General features: G+C 41.3%; 2 protein-coding genes across 2 annotated transcripts; one reads left to right on the plus strand and one right to left on the minus strand.

The window, feature by feature from the left end:
• Positions 1–1,837: 1,837 nt before the first annotated feature.
• K441DRAFT_697155 (protein CFT1) lies at positions 1,838–7,096 on the minus strand. Its single transcript, XM_067652953.1, has 9 exons — positions 4,947–7,096; positions 4,325–4,596; positions 4,097–4,270; positions 3,690–4,049; positions 3,441–3,636; positions 3,310–3,385; positions 2,795–3,248; positions 2,581–2,728; positions 1,838–2,476 (listed from the first exon to the last, which is right to left on the minus strand). Exons 1-9 carry the CDS (start codon positions 7,000–7,002, stop codon positions 1,971–1,973), a joined length of 4,242 nt encoding a protein of 1,413 aa, XP_067503108.1. The 5' UTR covers positions 7,003–7,096; the 3' UTR covers positions 1,838–1,970.
• A 9,543-nt stretch (positions 7,097–16,639) lies between these two features.
• On the plus strand, positions 16,640–19,000 carry K441DRAFT_661564 (uncharacterized protein). The gene is made up of 4 exons (XM_067648891.1): positions 16,640–16,755; positions 16,809–17,402; positions 17,465–18,472; positions 18,532–19,000. Exons 2-4 carry the CDS (start codon positions 16,844–16,846, stop codon positions 18,738–18,740), a joined length of 1,776 nt encoding a protein of 591 aa, XP_067503109.1. The 5' UTR covers positions 16,640–16,755; positions 16,809–16,843; the 3' UTR covers positions 18,741–19,000.
• Positions 19,001–19,186: the final 186 nt, after the last annotated feature.

Genomic DNA, 19,186 nt, shown 5'->3' on the forward strand with positions numbered 1-19,186 from the left:
TTTAAATACCTACTTAGCCTTAAATAAAACGAGTGAGTGTATAATTAGAACTATCTTGCCAGTGTTTATTATAGTTATTATAGTTAATAGCGGTATGCGGAGCTAGTTTATTAAGAATGTTATATTAGTATAGATATAGAAGCCAAAAGTAAATTAATATGTAAAAGTAATCTACTATAGAGTTAAGAAGGTAATTTAGATAAGGACTTAAGAGGTATAGTTACCTAGGGGGAATAGCAAGTTAGTATTTAGTTAGTGGTAAGAAAGCAAATTAATATCCCAAACGCTTTAATATTTAGGCACTCCGAGCTACACAGCTATATATCGTATTTAGTAGGCCTATAGTACTAATTAGTAGCTTAGCTATATTAGAATATGCCGCACTATCTATGCTATTGGGAGAGGAGCCGATAGAAGCTCTTTAGGTAATAAGCTTACCTAATTCGGAATTAACTTTAATATAGATACGCGAGCGTATATAGAAGCCGGCTTATTAGAGAGCCGAACGCAGCTCCTTAAATTACTCTTGCTTTATTATATCTACCTTTTATACACCTTAACGAACCTACCCTCCTATATTCTAGTAGTTATGACTACTAATTGGTAGCAACCTATTGGAGGATAGAAGTCGCCGTACCTCTCCTACAGATACGTTAGTAGCTTAGTATTTAAAAGCCTCTGCTATACTTGCTATATAATCCGGCCAACGGTTCTTATACTTTAGGAGGGTGAGAGGATTTAGTATAGCCGCGCAGGTATATATACCGCTATTAATCTTTATAACCTAGGTAATAGCTCTATTAACTATATTCTTATAAGCGGAAACCTAATAGGGACAGCTTTTCTTTAAAATCTTCCTGTTTAGCCGCCTAAGATATTTACCTCCCTTATCCTTTTACTGGCGGTTCTCCTCTATAAGCTTTTAGTAGTTGCGAGTCTCTCCGCCATAAGCTCTATATTTTATATAGACTTGCTATATAACCCGGCCACTACTTATATAGAGCTCGCGGCTTTAAGAGAACGCGTAGTTATTAAAGCGCTGTATTACTAAGTCGCGAGTATTATAGTGCTTACTAGCTTCCGGCTTAAGCAAGTGTTTAGGAGGGATTAATTAAATGGCTACTTATATTGCCGCGATCGCATCTTTGTTTCTTAGCTTCTTGTAGGCCTTTCATTTAACTGGTTAGTTTGCTTAAGGTATAGCGGCAGGAGTAACTAAGGTAGAAGCGTCCATTTAGATAAGAATCTCGGTATAGAGTGTAGGGAGCCATTGCTATATAGAGCTTGGGTGGCGACTAATCGACGCGCTGGTGTTAATTTTGGCGGTAACAAAGGTACATACACCTTCGTTTAATCGTGCAGCAGCTTACGGGGCATGCAGGGGTAGGGGGGTATTTGGTGAACATTGCATTTATATAGCTTTTACTAGTAAAATAGGTGCCCGAGTAGTGCCTTGGCTACCCTTACCGCCTGCTAGGCCGCCGCTGATTAAAAGATTTGGGCAGTAAAGTTACTGCCAAGAGTTACTGCCCGGATCCTGTCCGGTCACATGCCCTGCACAAATTCATCTTGTTGCAAAGCGTACCCAGGCCTTGGAGTATTGAGCGTTGAAATGAATGTAGAGGGATGTATCTAGGAACTCTTTTGAGGAACTAAACATGGCCTTCGGTGTTACACAGCAGCTGAATACCCCGGAGGCAGGTACGAAGGCGGGCAACTACGTGACTGTGAGCGAGTTGTATTTCACCCAGGTTAGTTTTTGTGGCCACTACTAAAACCATCTCAATTACGTGACATGTCAAAACACGCTAATGGCTTTTCTAACTAAAATCTCTGTCCTCACGCAAAAACACCAACATCACCGCCGCTCATCACCCCACCTCCAAGAACCCTAATCCGGATCCCCTCACGAACCTCCAAGCCAAAACATCTCTTTCCTCTTTCCGGCTCTTGCTTCCATTCCCTTCCCATCAAACCCCCAACCCTGCCCCGCCCAAAACCTCCAAATCGCTCCTCAAAGCCCACTCCTCAACCCCCACCTTCCCGCACGCCTCCGCGCGGCGCTGGCTCCCCAGCTCGCCCCACCGCCTCAAAACACCACCATCCACGATGCCGCGGCTCCCAAAACCCTCGCTCTCGACCGCTCTGTATGCGCGCGGATTCAGCCCGCATGCGTGGTCCAGTGCGTTGGTCAGGAACGTCGCGAGCGCCGACAGCCGGCGGTACGTGGGCTCGTCGAGTGGCGTGATCAGCGCGATGGTGCCGGATTGCGAGGTGTGCAAGATGTGGTGGAGCGGGGTGGGCGGCGGGCCGTCGAGGTCCATTTCGAAGGGGCTGGCGTTGGGGTCGCCGGAGTTGTTGATGGAGGTTATGGTGGGGGAGAGGGTGGAGCGGAGGAGGATGAGGCGTGTGGGGAAGTGGCCGGTGTGGAAGGTGGATTTATGGAGGAGGCGTTGGCCTGAGAGGGATTTGGGGTCTGTGCTCTATTGTTAGCCTGATGTGTGCTTTATGGATTTGAAGGAGTTGGCAGTGATATATTTATGGGAAAATAAGAGATGGCGGTGATGGGAGAGGACTCACGTTCAGGGTCGAATTGTAAAACGTGTAGGTTACAGTCTGCGTCTGCGACTATGATATGGAGTTGTTTTTCGTAGGGTAGGAAGTCTGCGGCGATGACTTCCATTTGTGAACGACCTTTGCCAAAGAGAACCATTTTGTAAGGCTCCTCCTAGAATTGTGAGTTAATAAAGAATGTATCCAACCAAGTGTGGCACTCCTGAAGGATGAGCCATACCGTGTATCCAGTAAACCAAACGCCCTTGAATGCGTCTCCCATGAGCACCATGCCAGTTCCCTTAAGTTCTTTGAGTACAGTGACATAACATTGCATATCCATGAAAGCGACTGGCAATAGAGTACCATCTTCTTTCAAACCTCGCACCATGCATTTTTGGCCTTGGGCCATAATCATAAAACCTTGGCTTCCAATTTCGGAAACAGTGGTGACAGCTCCTTTGACTTCTTCTTTCACGATCAAGCGGAGCTTGCGATTGGTTTCAGGTCGTCCAGGTTCGGGGACAACGGTGATGACCTCGAAGATGTAGATGCAGCCTTTCGTGGCTAAATCCTCGCCACGCACGATCGCAGTGCCGACAGCAACGAGGGGTTTCCGTTCGTGCGTTGTCTCAGAAACCTCAAGATTGAGAGTCTTGATGCAAAGGACAACCTCACCGACGTCAAGTTGGTGGCTAGTATTGAGAAAAAAAAGTTAATTCAATGCAGATTAAATTCATAGGAACTAAAACATACGTATCTATAACTGACCATGTCCCTGCATGTAGAAGTTTGATAATGCCTTGCTCGACTCGTGGCTTAAAGTTCGTGTCTGCAGCAAAAGTGCAATCAGCATGGTTGTGCAACCTATTGTCAGGCATAAATACCTTCTCTAGCCCATTCATAATGATATGAATCCTCAGGAAGGGTGAAATCAACCATCTGGCTAGTTCCTAGCACATAGACGCCTTTAGGGTGGAAGTCAAGAGCTGGGACTTCTTGACCAATAGGAATCTTTCGGGCGGCCCAGCCTAGGTCCCCGTAACGGAACTTGGGAGCTAGTTGGCAAACTCGAAGAGTGTTCTATATCAAGCGGTCAGAACAGCAGGATCAGTAAATAGGAGGAATTTAGTTACGTCAACATCGATGTAGGCGAATCCTCTATCACAATCCGCAGTGTGGAATCTGCTGAGGCCCTTCACTGCCTCACCCCTGAGACTCAAAACCTTAGGCATGCTTGACGCTTCTTTGAAGACAAAACATGGTGAGCTGCCGCGTTGGAATACGGTGCTATATCCGCTAATGTTTTCTAGTGCTTTTAGGGTACTCTCTCTGCCGGCCTCCTCAGAATCCATTGCTAATTCTTCAGAATACTTAGGAAGGTGAGCCTGTGAGAGTTTGAGCCATCGAAGGTTTGTCGAAAAAGGTGCTGAAGCATCCTTTGCGGGGTAGTGGTATGGTTGGTAGATATTCAGGTCATCACTAGAAGTCCGCACCTAATTCCCATTAATTTAGGTCCAACGCTACTATAATGAGAACCTACAATCAAATGCGGTGTCTTCGAGGTCATGTCTCCAAGGTCTGCCACCAGAATCTCGGTAAGAGTTGCTTTTGCAGAAGATCTTCGAGGAGCGTAATCTGCTGTGAGAGTTGGAGGAAGGAAGCTTAAACCCTCTGCGATATAAATGGGCATTTCCAGATTTGAGACATCAAAGATCTATGGAAGTTGTATATTAGCACTCGGGAAACTAAAGGGGGGACGTGGACATACACGCAAACCCCCTTCTACTGTTAGAAGAAAGGCCAACGTTCTCTCGCCAAAGGTTGGAGATTTGAAGAGACACCCTGAAAGCCATTGGGTTTTAGATAGACTTCCGCTTTCAAGATCTTCAATGTCACCAACTTCGTCTGCCTGAAGTATAGCAACGCTGCAATCATCTCGTAGAACCAGGATATAAGGGTCAGCAAAACTGGTATTGATTATCCTAAGCTCTGCTCCAGATTCTTCATCCTCCATTGGTATGATCTGATACATGTTAAGCTCTGCGCACAACTTAAAGTTAGTTAAGCTAAACTACTAATTAGAAAATTTACCAAGGCACGGAATGGATACGCTGCATAGGGCACAGGCAAAGGAAACGAAGTTTGGGATAAGAGAGTATATTGTTCTAGCACCTTGAAGAAGCCCTGTATGCAGTGCTGAGAGCAAAGTAGGCTCGAGGGCAGGGGGCACTGCATTAGGGCCGCATTTGGAAGCGTAGTAGGGTTGACCATAACTTCCCTTGTCTTCCAGCGCAGGGTAGGCTCAAAACAAAGGGGGGCGACTTTAGATAAGGATAAAAGACAGTGCAAGTGGGGATATATCCTGGTGGGAATGGTGGATAACCACATACCTGAGTCGTACGTCCTGATCTCACTGCGAAGCACTTGGACAATCCTGATGCCACCGGCTAGTATACTGACATCCATAGTTGACCCATCTTCTCGTTCGAAATCTCCAGTAGAGGTTTCTTCAATATTGGTGCCGTTGATCTTGTAGACTACTGTGTCTTCATTTCCGCTCTGGCCGGCTTTACACACTACTAGATATTGATCGTATTCGACGTCAGCAGCGATGTTAGCTTCTGAATCCTGAGTACCTTGAGATACTAGGCCTTTCGGCACCGGTTTCTTCGCATGGACAGTCCAAATTCCGCGTGCAGAGGCCACATTGAACTGCTTAAAGACTGTTGGTTCGACCTCACGCTTAAGAACAGTTATCGTACCTGCCCTTCCTCTACCAGTAGAAGCGACTAGCTCTAGCGGAGAGGTCTGTGTTGATGCTTCCTTGGACTCGCTCTTTTGACTCTGGAATGAAGCAGCTGGGTTGCCGAAAGTCACGTCTTTGATAGGTGCAAGACTTGTCAGTACATCATGGATCCTAAAGTTATAACTTCCAGGCGCACTCGACCCTGTTAGCGATGTTGCAGACTGCTTGACAGGACTATTGCTGTTGTCGTATAAATCATCATCCAGATCTTCTAGGTCTTCCTCATCAAATGATATATCCCCGTCATCAGCAAGGATCTCAGCTTGCGAGCGTTTCCTTGAGAGCTGTGCAGTTTTGCTCGTCCATCCCAAAAGAACAGAGTCTCCATCTTCGCTCCCTACAAATATCCTACCACGCCCAAGGCTAGTAGCACATGATGCGCCGCACTGAATAACCCGACCCCCACGCTCCTCAGCTACTCTTTCCACCGTCATGCCAGATACCGAACGCCCATCAAGGGAAAATGTAAGAGCGACGAGTTCTCCGTTGTTCAGAACAATCAGGATATCTCCTGTCTCGGCAGAAAGTTGTTCCACGGTACAGCCCTCAAGTCTTAGGGCTAAGTCTGACTGGTCTGCCATTGCAAAGGACGTGCAGCTCCTCGCAAACTCGTTCACACTCACGGCGTTGGTCTTGCCGGCTTGATCAACATGAATTATTTCATTTCCACCCATGAGTAGCGCACCACCGACAGGCAAGGGTAATGGAACAACCCGAGAAACGTCATACGGAATTCCGGATACTGATAGCAGAGTAGTAGACGCCTTTTGTTCGAGATCCAAAGTAAAGACGGTGTATGTAAGAACATCCTTTCGCTCATTCAACAATGATGCCGCCGGCGCTCTAGATGATGATATGATACCAAACGTTGGCTCACGGTACTCATGCAAAAATGCAAGATGGACAGGGTTTGTTAAAGTCGGATCGAGTGCTGTTAGCGGGAGTACGAACGAGGAGGAGTACGGCGTTTGGCCTTTTACTGCATCGGTTTCACCATTGGTTGTCTTCGCCTTCGCGGGAGGCTGGTCTAGCATGTCATCATCCGGGTCGTAATCATCTTCCACAAGGTCGTCGCCAATCTGACGGAAAGGTAGAATTGCCAAGTTCCGTGCGCCAAACTTGAGCGCAGCACATCTGCTGCTAGGATCAGCAGTCAAAAAGTTATGACAATTGTCCAAACTCAGGGCCCATGGAGCTCCTGGCAAATCCTGCCCCTCATAGTAATGTATGGATATTGTATTCAAGCTGTAACTTTCTGGATCCCATTCCACTAAACTCAATTTTGCGTCCCGAAACGCTATCAGCAGCGCTTCAGCGCCCGATTTCGTGTCAAGAGCCTTTATGCGCGCAAGGGAGATGATTGTTCCAGAGAGTGGATATTCGCCGACAAGCACTAGCTTTGAGGTATGTTCTGTTCGTTGCAATGGTAAATCCGCAGCTTCAGTATCGAGAGTCTGAGAGACTATACTAGGATCATCGTTGGACCCAGAGGCGACCTCGGTGATGGTTGACTTAAGCTCGAATATTTGGAGGAGGGAAATCTTTGCTACAACAAGGTTGTTGGATTTAGCGCTGAGAAAAGGGAGGTTGACTGCGTGGGTCACGGCCGTTGGCGGGGTGAGCTCGGTGTAACACTGCATCTGGATCAGTTCTGGGCGCAGCAGCGCAAGTGGGCATGCTTTGTGTTGTAGTCAATTGCAGGTAGAGGCAAGAAAAGGTTTGGATATATCTTTGTGGTGTATGCGCGAAGTATGGATGTCGGTTACGTTGCTTGTGGAACTAAATCTTAGCGTGCATTTGTAATATGCCCGCCCCATAGTAATTTGGTACGTGCGCAGCATCGCCCCCATGACGCGTCGGATGTCAAAACAACACCAAAACAACACCTTATCCTCGCCATTAAATTTAAAGCTTTTGATCCTCATATAAATCCTCTATTGCGATTAAATCTTAGAGTGTTTATTTATCCTCGTCGCTGCTAGGCTGGCAGGTAGAGCTTACTACTACATTTGGATTAATAAAGCCCCCATTAATATCCATCTGAGGCTTCGCCAGTCGCTTAATATAAGTTCTCTCTACTTTAACGCCAGATTCGCGCTTAAATTCTTCTATACTAGCCTTTTAAACTTCGCCGCTAATAGTAGTAAGCTTGTTTAACCACTAGCGGATAAGCTGGTTGCCTACGTCTGGATATAGCTCTTGCGCCTAACCCTTAATCCTATAGTACCGTGCCTTAATTAACTCTAAGGTCTCCCGAACTTCCAGCTAGTGACGCTCTAGAGCACCAATTTTATTATTAACGCCTTGCTCTATATATATAGACTCTATAGTCTTATATATTTTAAAGCCGGACTCCTTCTATATATACGCCTAGCGCTTATAGTCCTCCTTATTTAAACAGCTATATAAAAGGTAGTTTGCCCAAATATGGCGGTAAAGTAGTTAATAGTAATAATAGAAGGAACAGGTGTAGATATTCTCGTCTTTTAGTAACATTAGCTCCTTATTGTTCTCTACTATATTATTAGTAAGCTTTATCTGCTAGGTAATAAGCTGCTGCATAGGATAGGGAAAGTCGGCTAGCTATAGCTCCTTGGTGACTATAGGATCGCGTCTTATTTAAAAATCTATAGCGGCTTTACGGGCGCGTAGATCGTACTCCTTAGTAATAGTAAGGACGTATTAAACGACGCCTTTAAGGCTAAATTGCTGCATACTTAATTTGGTGGCTTTATATTTAATTATTAAGTGCTAGCCCTCTACCGGATTTATATCCTTAATCTGTATAAGGATTGTTAAATGTTAACGCGTATAGCTTGCCTAGGTATCGCTTGTGTCCCACTACTCCTTTATAAGATAGTTAAGCTTTTTATAGTCCTTTATACGCTCCAGAATCTTAATTACCTCCCCTATGCTATTGCGATATTTGTATATACTCGATTAAAACTTTAGGGCGGTAATTATATAGTGTAGAACTTTAGCGTACTTCTTGCCGGTAAAGTTACGTTTAAGCGTCCGTTCTAAGTATACTATATAAAGTAGATAATCTATAATAATATCTGCATCTATAAAAGGCTTAAAGGCTTATTGAACTGCTGATATCTTAGTAGTAGAGTCGTTGGTAAGCATATAGCGAAGTTACTAGCCTCTACGCCTACTACACTATTGCTTAAACACCTTTAATGCTTTAGCTATAATATCGCCGTTTTCCTTTTTAGTAAGGAAATGTCCACCTGGTACCTAGCAGCCGTGTTTATTACGGACTATAATAGTATAGAGCAGCCATCTAAGCCAGTTCGTCTTATGTGTGGCATCTATAAGTGTAAGGTAGCCACATAGCCGGAGGGTCTTAATTTAATTAGGATGGGCGAATATAATACCCTAAGACTCTGTACCATTGCAGGAACAGTTTATAGTAATTCTGGCGGATATATACTGTTCTATTAATAGTTAGATTTTAGTATAAAATGCTTAAATAAAGAAGTTTGGCAAGTCCCGTATATAACTAATTTAACTTTAGAGCTACTTACTAGGCTAATTATTAAGCCAGCTAAGAGCCTCTAGCTCTTATATATTAATAGGAAACGACTTACTAACCTAATGTATATCTAGATTTGCCTTCTTCTAGTGTCTTCTAGCGTTTTTAATGTCTTGCTAGTTGAAATATAGGCCTCCAGCGTTATAGAGTTGCTGCTTAGCTTTAGGTATATTAGGTGCTTTAATTACAGTAGCAACCTTATAGTACTAATAGTTTTTTAATACCTTAGTAGTAGTAGCTTGTATAAGAGCCTTTAGCTGTTTAAACGTATTAATATCCTTTAAGGAATAATTATATTCAGAGTATAACTTCTTTGTTTTAGTAATAGTAATTAAAAACGGCGCCCTGCCTTCCGCTTACCCAGCTGGATAATTATATACCACCTTATATACTATGCCACACGGATTGGTGACTTAAATTAAGCGCGAATAAACACCTTCTCCTTTACTTTTTATCTGCTGCTTACGCCAGAAGCGATATTTAAAGATATGGTTAATAGAATACTTGTTACGCGTTTTACCCTAATTAAACCACTAATTTGTTATATAAGGCTAGAGCTGGTTAAACTGTTTAACGCTTAAATAAAGGTCCTACTTAAGGGTGAAGAAAGCGCGTCTCTAACTAGCAATATTGTTAGGTGTATAAAGGATTAGGTGAGCGCTGCTGCTGGCGGCAGTAGTAGGGGGGGTAGGAGCGGGTATATGTCTATGAGGCATTGTAAACTCCTCTAAGATTTAATCGCGATAGAGGATTTGTATAAGGATTAAAAGCTTTAAATTCAATGGCGAGGATAAGGTGTTGTTTTGGTGTTGTTTTAACATCCGACGCGTCATGGGGGCGATGCTGCGCACGTACCAAATTACTATGGGGCGGGCATATTACAAATGCACGCTAAGATTTAGTTCCACAAGTAACGTAACCGACACCGAAGTATGGTGGGCCATGCGCACCAAACCGCTAACGCCCGAAATCCGAAAATTTCAGAACATTAAATTCTTAGTCTTGATCTTGCTAAAGCTCTACCTAAAGCTCTATATAAAGCTCTACTTAAAGCTTTATACGGAGCTCTAAAGCTCTTTTAATATATACTAGGAAGTCTGAGAACGCTCGCACGAACGCCTGCACGAACGCCCGTACGAACACCTGTACGAACGTCTCTACGAAACGTCTCTACGAACGCCTCTACGAAACGCCTCTACGAACGCCTTTGCGGTTGTCTCTACGAACACCCTAATAACAGACGCCTGCATAAAGCTCTATAAAAGGGGGGGTTAAGGGAGGCTCTGCCTACGGAGGCTCTACACGACGCTCTGCATCGAAAACTCTGCGTATGGGGGCTCTGCATATGGAGGCTCTGCGTACGAAGGCTCTGCGTACAAAGGCTCTGTATATAGAGGCTCTGCATAACGCTCTGTATTAAAGACTCTGCGTACGAAGGCTTTGCGTATGGAGGCTCTACGTACGGAGGCTCTGCACGACGCTCTGCACGACGCTCTGCACGATGCTCTGCATCGAAGACTCTGCGTACGAAGGCTCTGCGTATGGAGGCTCTACCTACGGAAGCTCCGTACGACGCTCTGCACAATGCTCTGCACGATGCTCTGCATCGAAGACTCTGCATCGAAGACTCTGCGTGCGAAGGCTCTGCGTATGGAGGCTCTACCTACGGAGACTCTGCACGACGCTCTGCACGACACTCTACATATAAAGACTCTGCATACGGAGGCTCCGCGTACGTAGCTTCGTGCAGAGCCTCCATATGCAGAGCCTCCGTATGCCGAGCCTCCGTACGCAGAGTCTCTATACGCAGAGCCTCCATACGCAGAGCCTCTATACGCAGAGTCTTATACGCAGAGCCTCCAAACGCAGAGCCTCCGTACGCAGAGTCTTCGATGCAGAGCGTTGTGTAGAGTGTTGTGCAGAGTGTTGTACAGAGCTTCCGTACGTAGAGCCTCTATATATAGAGCCTCTGTATAAAGCTCTACGCGAAACTCTATATAGATATAAAGTTATATAGTTTAATATATAATAACTTTTTTATCTATAATTAAATTTTAATAATAGTACTATTAAATTTAGCTTATTAAGCTCTATATTTTATATCTTAAAAGTATATAGATAGAATATGTAGTTAAAAGGTTATTAAATATAAAAGTTGGCTGTAGTATAGTCGCTTTAGAAAAAGATAATTAAATATTAAAAATTATAATTAATAATCGCAATTTATTAAATCCTTACCTATTTAAACTATTTTTCTATACTTATGTATAATACTACTTATCTTCTATACTATATTACTATTATCTTTTATTTAAAAAGTTATTTAAAGTCTATACTTTTTCTTATTTTAGTTAGCGCTATAATATATAAAAGAGGAGCTAAAGTACTTAAAAATACTATAAAAACACTTCTAAAGTGTCTAAAAAAGTAGACCTTAATATTAAACCTATACTACTTATATAAATACCTTTTACTATTATAGAATAACCTAAAGGGGTTTAAATATTTATTTTAAATATAACTACATATATTAATACTATAAAGATATTTATTAATATTCTAGCCATCTTATTTAAAGCCTTTAAATACTAAAAGTTTATTATCTAAAATATATATTAAGCTAATAAATATTACAGCCTTTATTCGGTTTGGCTTAATTAATTAACCACCGTTATTATATTATAAAGTTTAAAGAATCTTATAATACTTAAAGAAGTAAATAATATAGATAAATAGTATAAAGTAGAGGGAATAATAGAGGTATGGTTAAAAAAATATATATATAAAAAGACTTAAAGGGTTAATCTTATAATTAAATATAAAGCTACTACTATGCTTATTAATACGTCTACTAATACTAAAATTATTAAAATTACTATAGGTATTTAACTAAAGTAGTAGTTAATAAAGAGATAGAGTTCTTTAGTAAAAAGAGGGTGTTAACTACTACTAAATAGCGTAACTATATACACTATTTAAACGCTATTATTACCTTTAATAATACTATAAGAAGGGCTCGATAAAATCAGCCTCTATACCTCCACACAGTGGAGCTCGGGAACCTAGTAGCTACTATTAATATTCTATTTGGATTATATTAATAGACTACTAGAGTAAACGCAGAAACGTATATACGGCTGCGCAGCGCCTACGCAGCGACGTAGTAGTGGTGGTGTGAAATTTTTTTACTGGGGGGTAAGCCTTAGCAAAAAGTTTAAATATAGCTACCACGTCTATTGTATACGTTCGGTCATTCGAATTAATAAGCAATTATCCCTCCGGCGTTCTCCCTTTCTCCTATAAATACTATATATACTGCATAGCATATATATATACGTATATAACCGCGCCCTAAGCGTAGCAGAGGCCCCCTATTTTAATATTATCCGGTAACCTAGGTATCTAGTTATAGGGACTGGTCCCCCCTATTAAATACTAGAGCGTCCTTTTATACCTTATAAATAGGAGTAAGGGCCTAGGTTTAGGCCCTAGGGCAAAAGCAATACCAAGTTATATACACCCCGTTATAGAAACCCTTTAATAGAGGAATAGATAAGAGACCTTAGTATGCAGGCCCGGGCGGAACACAAGCGTTATTAGGAGATATTTATAGGAGACTTAGAAAAGGAGCTAGGGATAGGTATATGACTTTATATAGGCAACATATAGATGTGGTAAAAATAGTTTAAATGGCAGATAAGGGCAAGATAGGTATTTTAGACACTCCCGCGTAAGGGGAGTCTTAAAGTAGTAACCTGATGGTGTTTTTCTTCTCCCGTTAATGTAGTACGGATGCTATCTAAAAGTATTACCTCTTATATTTCCCTTAGAGGTTTTTATTTACCTAAAAATGGGTTTTCTTAGTATAATATGAGCTTTTCCTATAGGAATTAGTCTGCGTGGATCTATTAGGGGGACTAGGTTGGACGGTAAATTAAATCTATTATTTAATACTATAAGAATAAAAAGTATAATATTATATACTGTTTTAAATTTAAATTAAAGTACTACCTAATATAACTCTATTATTTAGCGCGTTAATTAGATATAATAGAATAGAAAAAAGCTATACTTAATATATTAGGTCTACCTTTACTATTAAAGATTAAGTATAGTAAATACCTATAAAATAAAGAGGATAAATATATCTTCTACTAGCCTACTACTTAGTAGCCCTACTAATAGTAATATTAAATAATTAAATAGTAAGCTTAGCGTCTCCATTAAATAGCTAGAAAGCTATTATTTAGCTTTTACCTATATCTCTACTAAAGTAGGGTTGATTTTAGTAAATAAGTATTATACCTTTAAAATATTTAAGTATATATATAGGCTTATTAAGTATATAGTAGATAACTTAAAGGACTTTAGAATAAATTAATAATGTTATAGTACTATAGTAGAGGCCATTTTTACTATTTTATTAAATCTTTGTTACTCTACTATATGGTTTAAAAAATTACTAAAGTTATTTTATAATTTAGCTTTAAGTTAATAAGTATATAGCTGCTACTTTAAGTTTAAAAAAACTTTAATTAGATTAAAATTAGATAAATAAAGAAAAAGATATTTAAGCTTACTACTAGTAGTATTATAGAGGTATTAGACTTCTTAGGTTTAAGTAAATAGTATTATTAGTACGCCTATCCTTAAATATATACCTTATTATAATAGATTAATAGATTATCTATTACTAAAACCAAATAAGGCTATATATAAGTAAAACCCTTATTCTTTATCTATTAATAGCGCCCTAGTATATTAACTAACTAAGTATATTACCTTATTAGGTATATGTTAGTAGTAAGCTCTATCTTTTAAATCCTTTTAAATTTAATATTTTTTTAATAGGCTTCTTAATAGGTACCTACCTATACTTCCTACTTATTATCTTCTTATTATAAGCCAATTTATTAATAAAAATAAACTAATTGCGCTTATAGCTGTAGGTTTAAATATTTTAGTTATCTCTTAGGCCTAGGTTATATTATTATATTATTATCCTTATAACCTTTCTATTTTATATCCTTTACTTTAATCTAGCGAATAATATACTTTATACTACTACTACATTATAATTATTATATAAAAACTAGAGTATCTCTTTATAATAGGTGTTTAGGTTATATAAAAAGTATTTAAGAAGGCTTTAAATAAGATATATATTAATATTAATAATATTAATAGTACTACCTAATATTAGATATTTAGAGCTTATTTATAAGCGGCTTACTATTTACCTGAATTAGTATATTATCCTAGATATATTTCTTTAAATTTGCCCTTTAATATTATAAAATAGGCTAAAGAATACTAGTCTTAACTTCTATATTAAAATTATTTTACTAAAATTAATTAAAACTTATATAATTAACGTAGGTAATAGGGTTATAACGGTCGGTATAGTTATAATAGTGGGGCCCCACCGCCTTTTTAATTAGGCTTACTGCCTACCTAATTAATATATGGTTTGGAACTTCAAAATTCTACTAAATGCCCATTAAAACTACGCATAAATGAAATTTATTAGGAACTGTTATAACTATACCGATAGTTATAACCCTATTACCTACGTTAGGACTTTAAGCGGAGCCTTAAGTAGAGCTTTAAGCAGAGCATTTGTAAAGCTTTATACGGAGGTTTATGTAGAGATTTTATAGAGCTCCGTAAGAGCTCTATACAGAGCTCCGTATACGTCTCCCCCTAAGCCTTACTTAGTAGAGGTTGTAAAGTTCTACGGCTCTAGGCAGACGCAGAGATTATAACTCTATTAGGGCCTTTATAACGGCTTATAGAGGCGTATAAAATAGATATATCGCATAATGTAGGTAATAGGGTTATAATAGTTGGTATAGTTAACAAATTTATCTATACGCAGTTTTAATGTTTTAAACTATTTAAATGGGCATCTGGCAGAATTTTAAAGTTCTAAACTAAGTAGGCAGTAAGCCTAATTAGGAAGGCGGTAGGGCCCACCGTTATAACTATGCCGACCGTTATAACCCTATTACCTACGTTAGCTTCTATTTAAGTAATTAAGTAAGTTTACCTATAGCTTTAAATATAAGATAATAATGAAATAATAAGTAGTATTATATATAAGTATAAAAAAAGTAGTTTAAATAGGTAAGGATTTAGTAAATTTCTATTATTAATTATAGTTTTTAAAATTTAAGCATTTAGTAGTTTATATAGTAGGCTATATATACTAAATTACTAACTACCTAAAATTAAAAAGCTTTAAAGCTTTAAATAGTGCTTTAAAGCCTTTTTAATATATTATATTAGTGTATTAAGGAGTCTCTAAGAACGTTTATATAAATATTTCTATAAACATCTTTATAAACGCCTTTATAAATACCTCTATAAATACCTCTATAATTGTCTTAATAAACGCCTCTATAATTATCTTTATAAATATTTTAATAAATAGATGTCTATATAACGCTCTTTACTAAAGACTTTTGTTATGCCTAAGCCTAACCTACTTGACTATACAAACCACTAAAAAGGTAGCAGCTGTTACGGCACTGTTACAGACCCTAGTCAGGGGCTCGGCCGAGAGCCTTGGCGCCATGTATATAGACGTGTCCTTTCCTCGACCTTCTTCCAGACCTCGTCTTGGAATTCTCGTTCACTGGCTACCAATAGATTCTGTTCTTTTGACTGAGCCTTCACAGCAGCAGTGTCTCGCGACTGGACGGGCTGCCGGTTGGAATGTCTTATAAGCTCTCCAGCCTATACGTGACGTATAGGTAGCGCAAGGCATAACAACTTTCTATATAGAGGCTTTATATAATACTCTATATAACACTATATAACGCTTTATATTAAAGGCTCTTTATATAAAGGCTTTGCGTATAAAGATTTTACGTATAGATGCTCTATATATAGAGGCTCTATACGCCGCCCTGCATAACGCTCTATATATAAAGGTTCTATATATAGAGGTTCTGTGTATAAAGGCTTTGTGTATAGAGGCTCTACGTAGGGGGGCTTTATACGACGCTCTATATCGAAGACTCTATATACGGAGGCTCTATGTACGTAGCTTCGTGTAGAGCCTCTATAAGCAGAGCCTTTATACGCAAAGCCTTTGTATATAAAGCCTTTGTATACAGAGCCTCTATATACAGAGCCTCCGTACGCAGTCTTTGATGCAGAGCGTCGTATAGAGCGTTGTATAGAGCCTCCGTATGTAGAGCCTTCATACGCAGAGCCTCCGTATGCAGAGCGTTGTGTAGAGTGTCGTGTAGAGCCTTCGTACGCAGAGCCTCCGTACGCAGTCTTTAATGTAGAGCGTTGTGCAGAGCGTCGTATAGAACCTCCGTACGTAGAGCTCTATACGTCAAGCCTCTATACGCAGAGCGTCCGTATATAGAGCCTCTGTACGTGAAGTCCCTAATGCAGAGCCCCGCGCAGAGCCTCGTGTAGAGCACCCATACGCAGAGCCTTTGTATATAGAGCCTCCGTATAAAGCTCTGCACGAAGCTCTACGTAGGTATAGAGTCAAAAGGCCTCAAATCAAAGCATTAAATCAAGAGAAACTCCAAATTAAGGCTTCAAATCAAAGCTTCAAATCGTGGTTCAAATCATGGTTCAAATGGGGCGATATTTTGATGAGGCGAATTTTGACGTTGGCGGTTTGGTGCGTATGGCCCACCATACGAAGCTGCAGCCAAGAGCTTTAGCTCACGCGACGCAAGGGCCACTTCCGTCATCTGTTCTCCGATCCCCCACTGCGAGTGGCAATTAGCTTAAGCCAACTTCTGCTGCGAATCGACTTTTTCTTCGCTATAAAATTCATCCATTCGCACTCATCAGGGTGAAGGACATCACCATCAGGTCTGTCTTGGTAAGCTTGGCATAGAACTCCGGGTGTTCTGATAGCTGCTAATCAGCTTCCAGTGCGCGGCACAGACGCAATAACACTTCCATCAACAATGGCCCTCATCCAGACGAGCTTAATCTGGGTGACCTACGCCATCGCCATAGTTATCCTCCTCGCAATAGCTTCCGTTTTTGTCTACCTGTACCAGACACCGAGAGATCGAGCGGCTTCAGTCACGACAGTATGCATCTTTACAATGAGTGCTCTGCTGGCAACGGTGCTCCTGATGCCCGTTGACATCGCTCTTGTATCATCCACTTCATCTTCAAAGGATGGCCGTAAGAAGGACTGGGCTACCCCAGACTGTGTTGAGAATATTGTGTACACTTTGAAAATCGTGTACTACACGCTCTACTCGCTTGATGCAATCCTTTGCTTATTGGTTGTGCCTTTCACCTACTTTTGGTACGAAGAATATGACGAAGACGCCGCTGAGGATGGATCTCAAACAGTTGGAAGCAGGCTCTGGGGCGCCTTCAAGTATACCCTTGCATTCATTGCGTTGGTTGTCATACTCTTTCTTGTAGGATTCTTTGTTCCTGTCGCCAGGAAAGCGAAGCAGGATAAACACTTGGACCTGGACTACTTTAAGCATTTGCTTGCGGAAAACCGTGGGTCTCTCCCGTTATTTGTGAGCTTGAATATATTCTAAGCAAGGCTAACACATTTATAGATGGAGAAAGGGCCTTAACTTTTGCGCTGGGCCTTCTCATTACAATCGGAACTCTTATCTACTTGATCTACACCGCAGCAGGCCTCGCACTATTACCTGTCGCTCTCATAAAATCTGCACCATCAATCTCTGCGCCCTCCCTTGCCGCGAACACTGCATCACAGCTTGAAGCAAACCGTGAGCGTCAGCGTCAGCTCGAAGGGCGCAATGAGGGCCGCGAGGGTGGACTGGACACTAGGGATAGACGAGAGCTCGAAGCTCTTGTTCGTGAAGAGCGCACTCTCATCCGCCGTGAGCGTCTTGCAGCCGAGTCTAGCGGCGAGGGTCGAAACTGGCTTGTCAAAGCTTGGATTAAGATCGAAGCCATCTTCCGCCCGCTCAAACTCTTGGGAGGATTCCTGCTTATGATAGTAGCTCTCATTATCTTTGCTAGCATGCTCATCACGGGCATTGATAAGGCCAAAAACTCTATCTGTAAGGCCAATTGCGGCTATGTCCTCGGCCATATCAACATCTTCCAACCGCTAAATTGGATCTTCGTAAAGTCATCAAAAGTCTTCCCGATCGATTACATAATATTTCTTCTCCTCGTACTGCTCCTATTCTCCGCCTCTGTTGTCGGCCTCGCCGCAGTAGGAATACGATTCTTATGGATAATCCTGTTCCGTATTCGTAAGGGACACACCTCTCCTCAAGCACTCCTTATGGCTACCGTTATGCTTACGCTTATCGTACTTGCAATTAACTATTCGGTTGCTATGATGGTGGCACCGCAATACGCAACATTCGGTCCACAAACGTACTGTGACCGTCTTGCGCGGCACCCTGGTGAGCAGCCAGACTGCACTCATCATCGCAACGCCATCAGGCACTGCACCGAGCTAGCAGAGAATCCGGTCGCGAAGGACGTTTGCACACCAAGTGTTGTTAGCACCTTTATAAATCGCGTCACGGTAAACTTCCCATTCTTCGGCGTTGTCGACTTCTGGGCGCAGTTCGTGTTTCTCGGTAAGTCCCCTTTAACCCCAGTACGCCTTAGATATCCCTTGCTGACAGTAAGTTGCCAGGTGTTTACCTCATCGTCTTCATTACAACCTTATTCCGCACTCCCAAACTCGACACGGACCAACTTGATGCGGATCTCGAGGAGGAGGAGGAGGAGGGTCTCCTCGCTAGCACCGGTCGTCGCTTCAATGCCACATGGCAAGACATCACCGGCCGTGCGAAGAACTATGGCACCACGAACGGGGAGCGGGATGGAAGTGGGAGTGGGTGAAGTTGGACCGTTGTGAAGAAGGGTACGAGGACAATGAAAGTCAAAAGTTAATAGCTTCATGTGGTAATAAATTGCCTTGGACGAATTGAGCAGCCTAATTTCTCTCTTTCGGTATTTTTGTCTTTTCTTTGGACTAGGTAAGCAAACGTGTCGACTGCATGCATTTTGGAAGGATGATTGTGATACTTCATGGAAAGGGCGTTTGAGGTTGCAACGAAATTGGAGTGTATACGCATATGTGTAACTGTATGAACTCGGCTTTCTCTTCTTGTGTGTGCATTGTGCATTATCTTAAATACTGAAACGTCACGGTATTATAGCCACAAAACCTTCGAACTTGAGAGACGAAGCATTACACCCACCCATCCCGCTAAGCCCCTCTTCTCTAAACAAAGATGGAAATAGACTCCACCGGCTTGTAAGCTCCAGGAATTATTACCCAACTT

This window comes from Cenococcum geophilum (genome assembly GCF_001692895.1).
Source record: "Cenococcum geophilum 1.58 unplaced genomic scaffold K441scaffold_26, whole genome shotgun sequence".
NCBI classification, from domain to species: domain Eukaryota; kingdom Fungi; phylum Ascomycota; class Dothideomycetes; order Gloniales; family Gloniaceae; genus Cenococcum; species Cenococcum geophilum.

Excerpts from the sequence above, each read along its gene's own strand:
- K441DRAFT_697155 (XM_067652953.1), bottom strand. The coding sequence starts at position 7,002 with ATGCAGTGTTACACCGAGCTCACCCCGCCAACGGCCGTGACCCACGCA. Across the intron at positions 4,597-4,946 it reads GATCAGGACGTACGACTCAG|AGCTTAACATGTATCAGATC; the intron begins GTATGTGGTTAT and ends AGTTGTGCGCAG. Across the intron at positions 3,249-3,309 it reads ACATGGTCAGTTATAGATAC|CCACCAACTTGACGTCGGTG; the intron begins GTATGTTTTAGT and ends TCTCAATACTAG.
- K441DRAFT_661564 (XM_067648891.1), top strand. The coding sequence starts at position 16,844 with ATGGCCCTCATCCAGACGAGCTTAATCTGGGTGACCTACGCCATCGCC. Across the intron at positions 17,403-17,464 it reads GCATTTGCTTGCGGAAAACC|ATGGAGAAAGGGCCTTAACT; the intron begins GTGGGTCTCTCC and ends ACACATTTATAG. Across the intron at positions 18,473-18,531 it reads GGCGCAGTTCGTGTTTCTCG|GTGTTTACCTCATCGTCTTC; the intron begins GTAAGTCCCCTT and ends GTAAGTTGCCAG.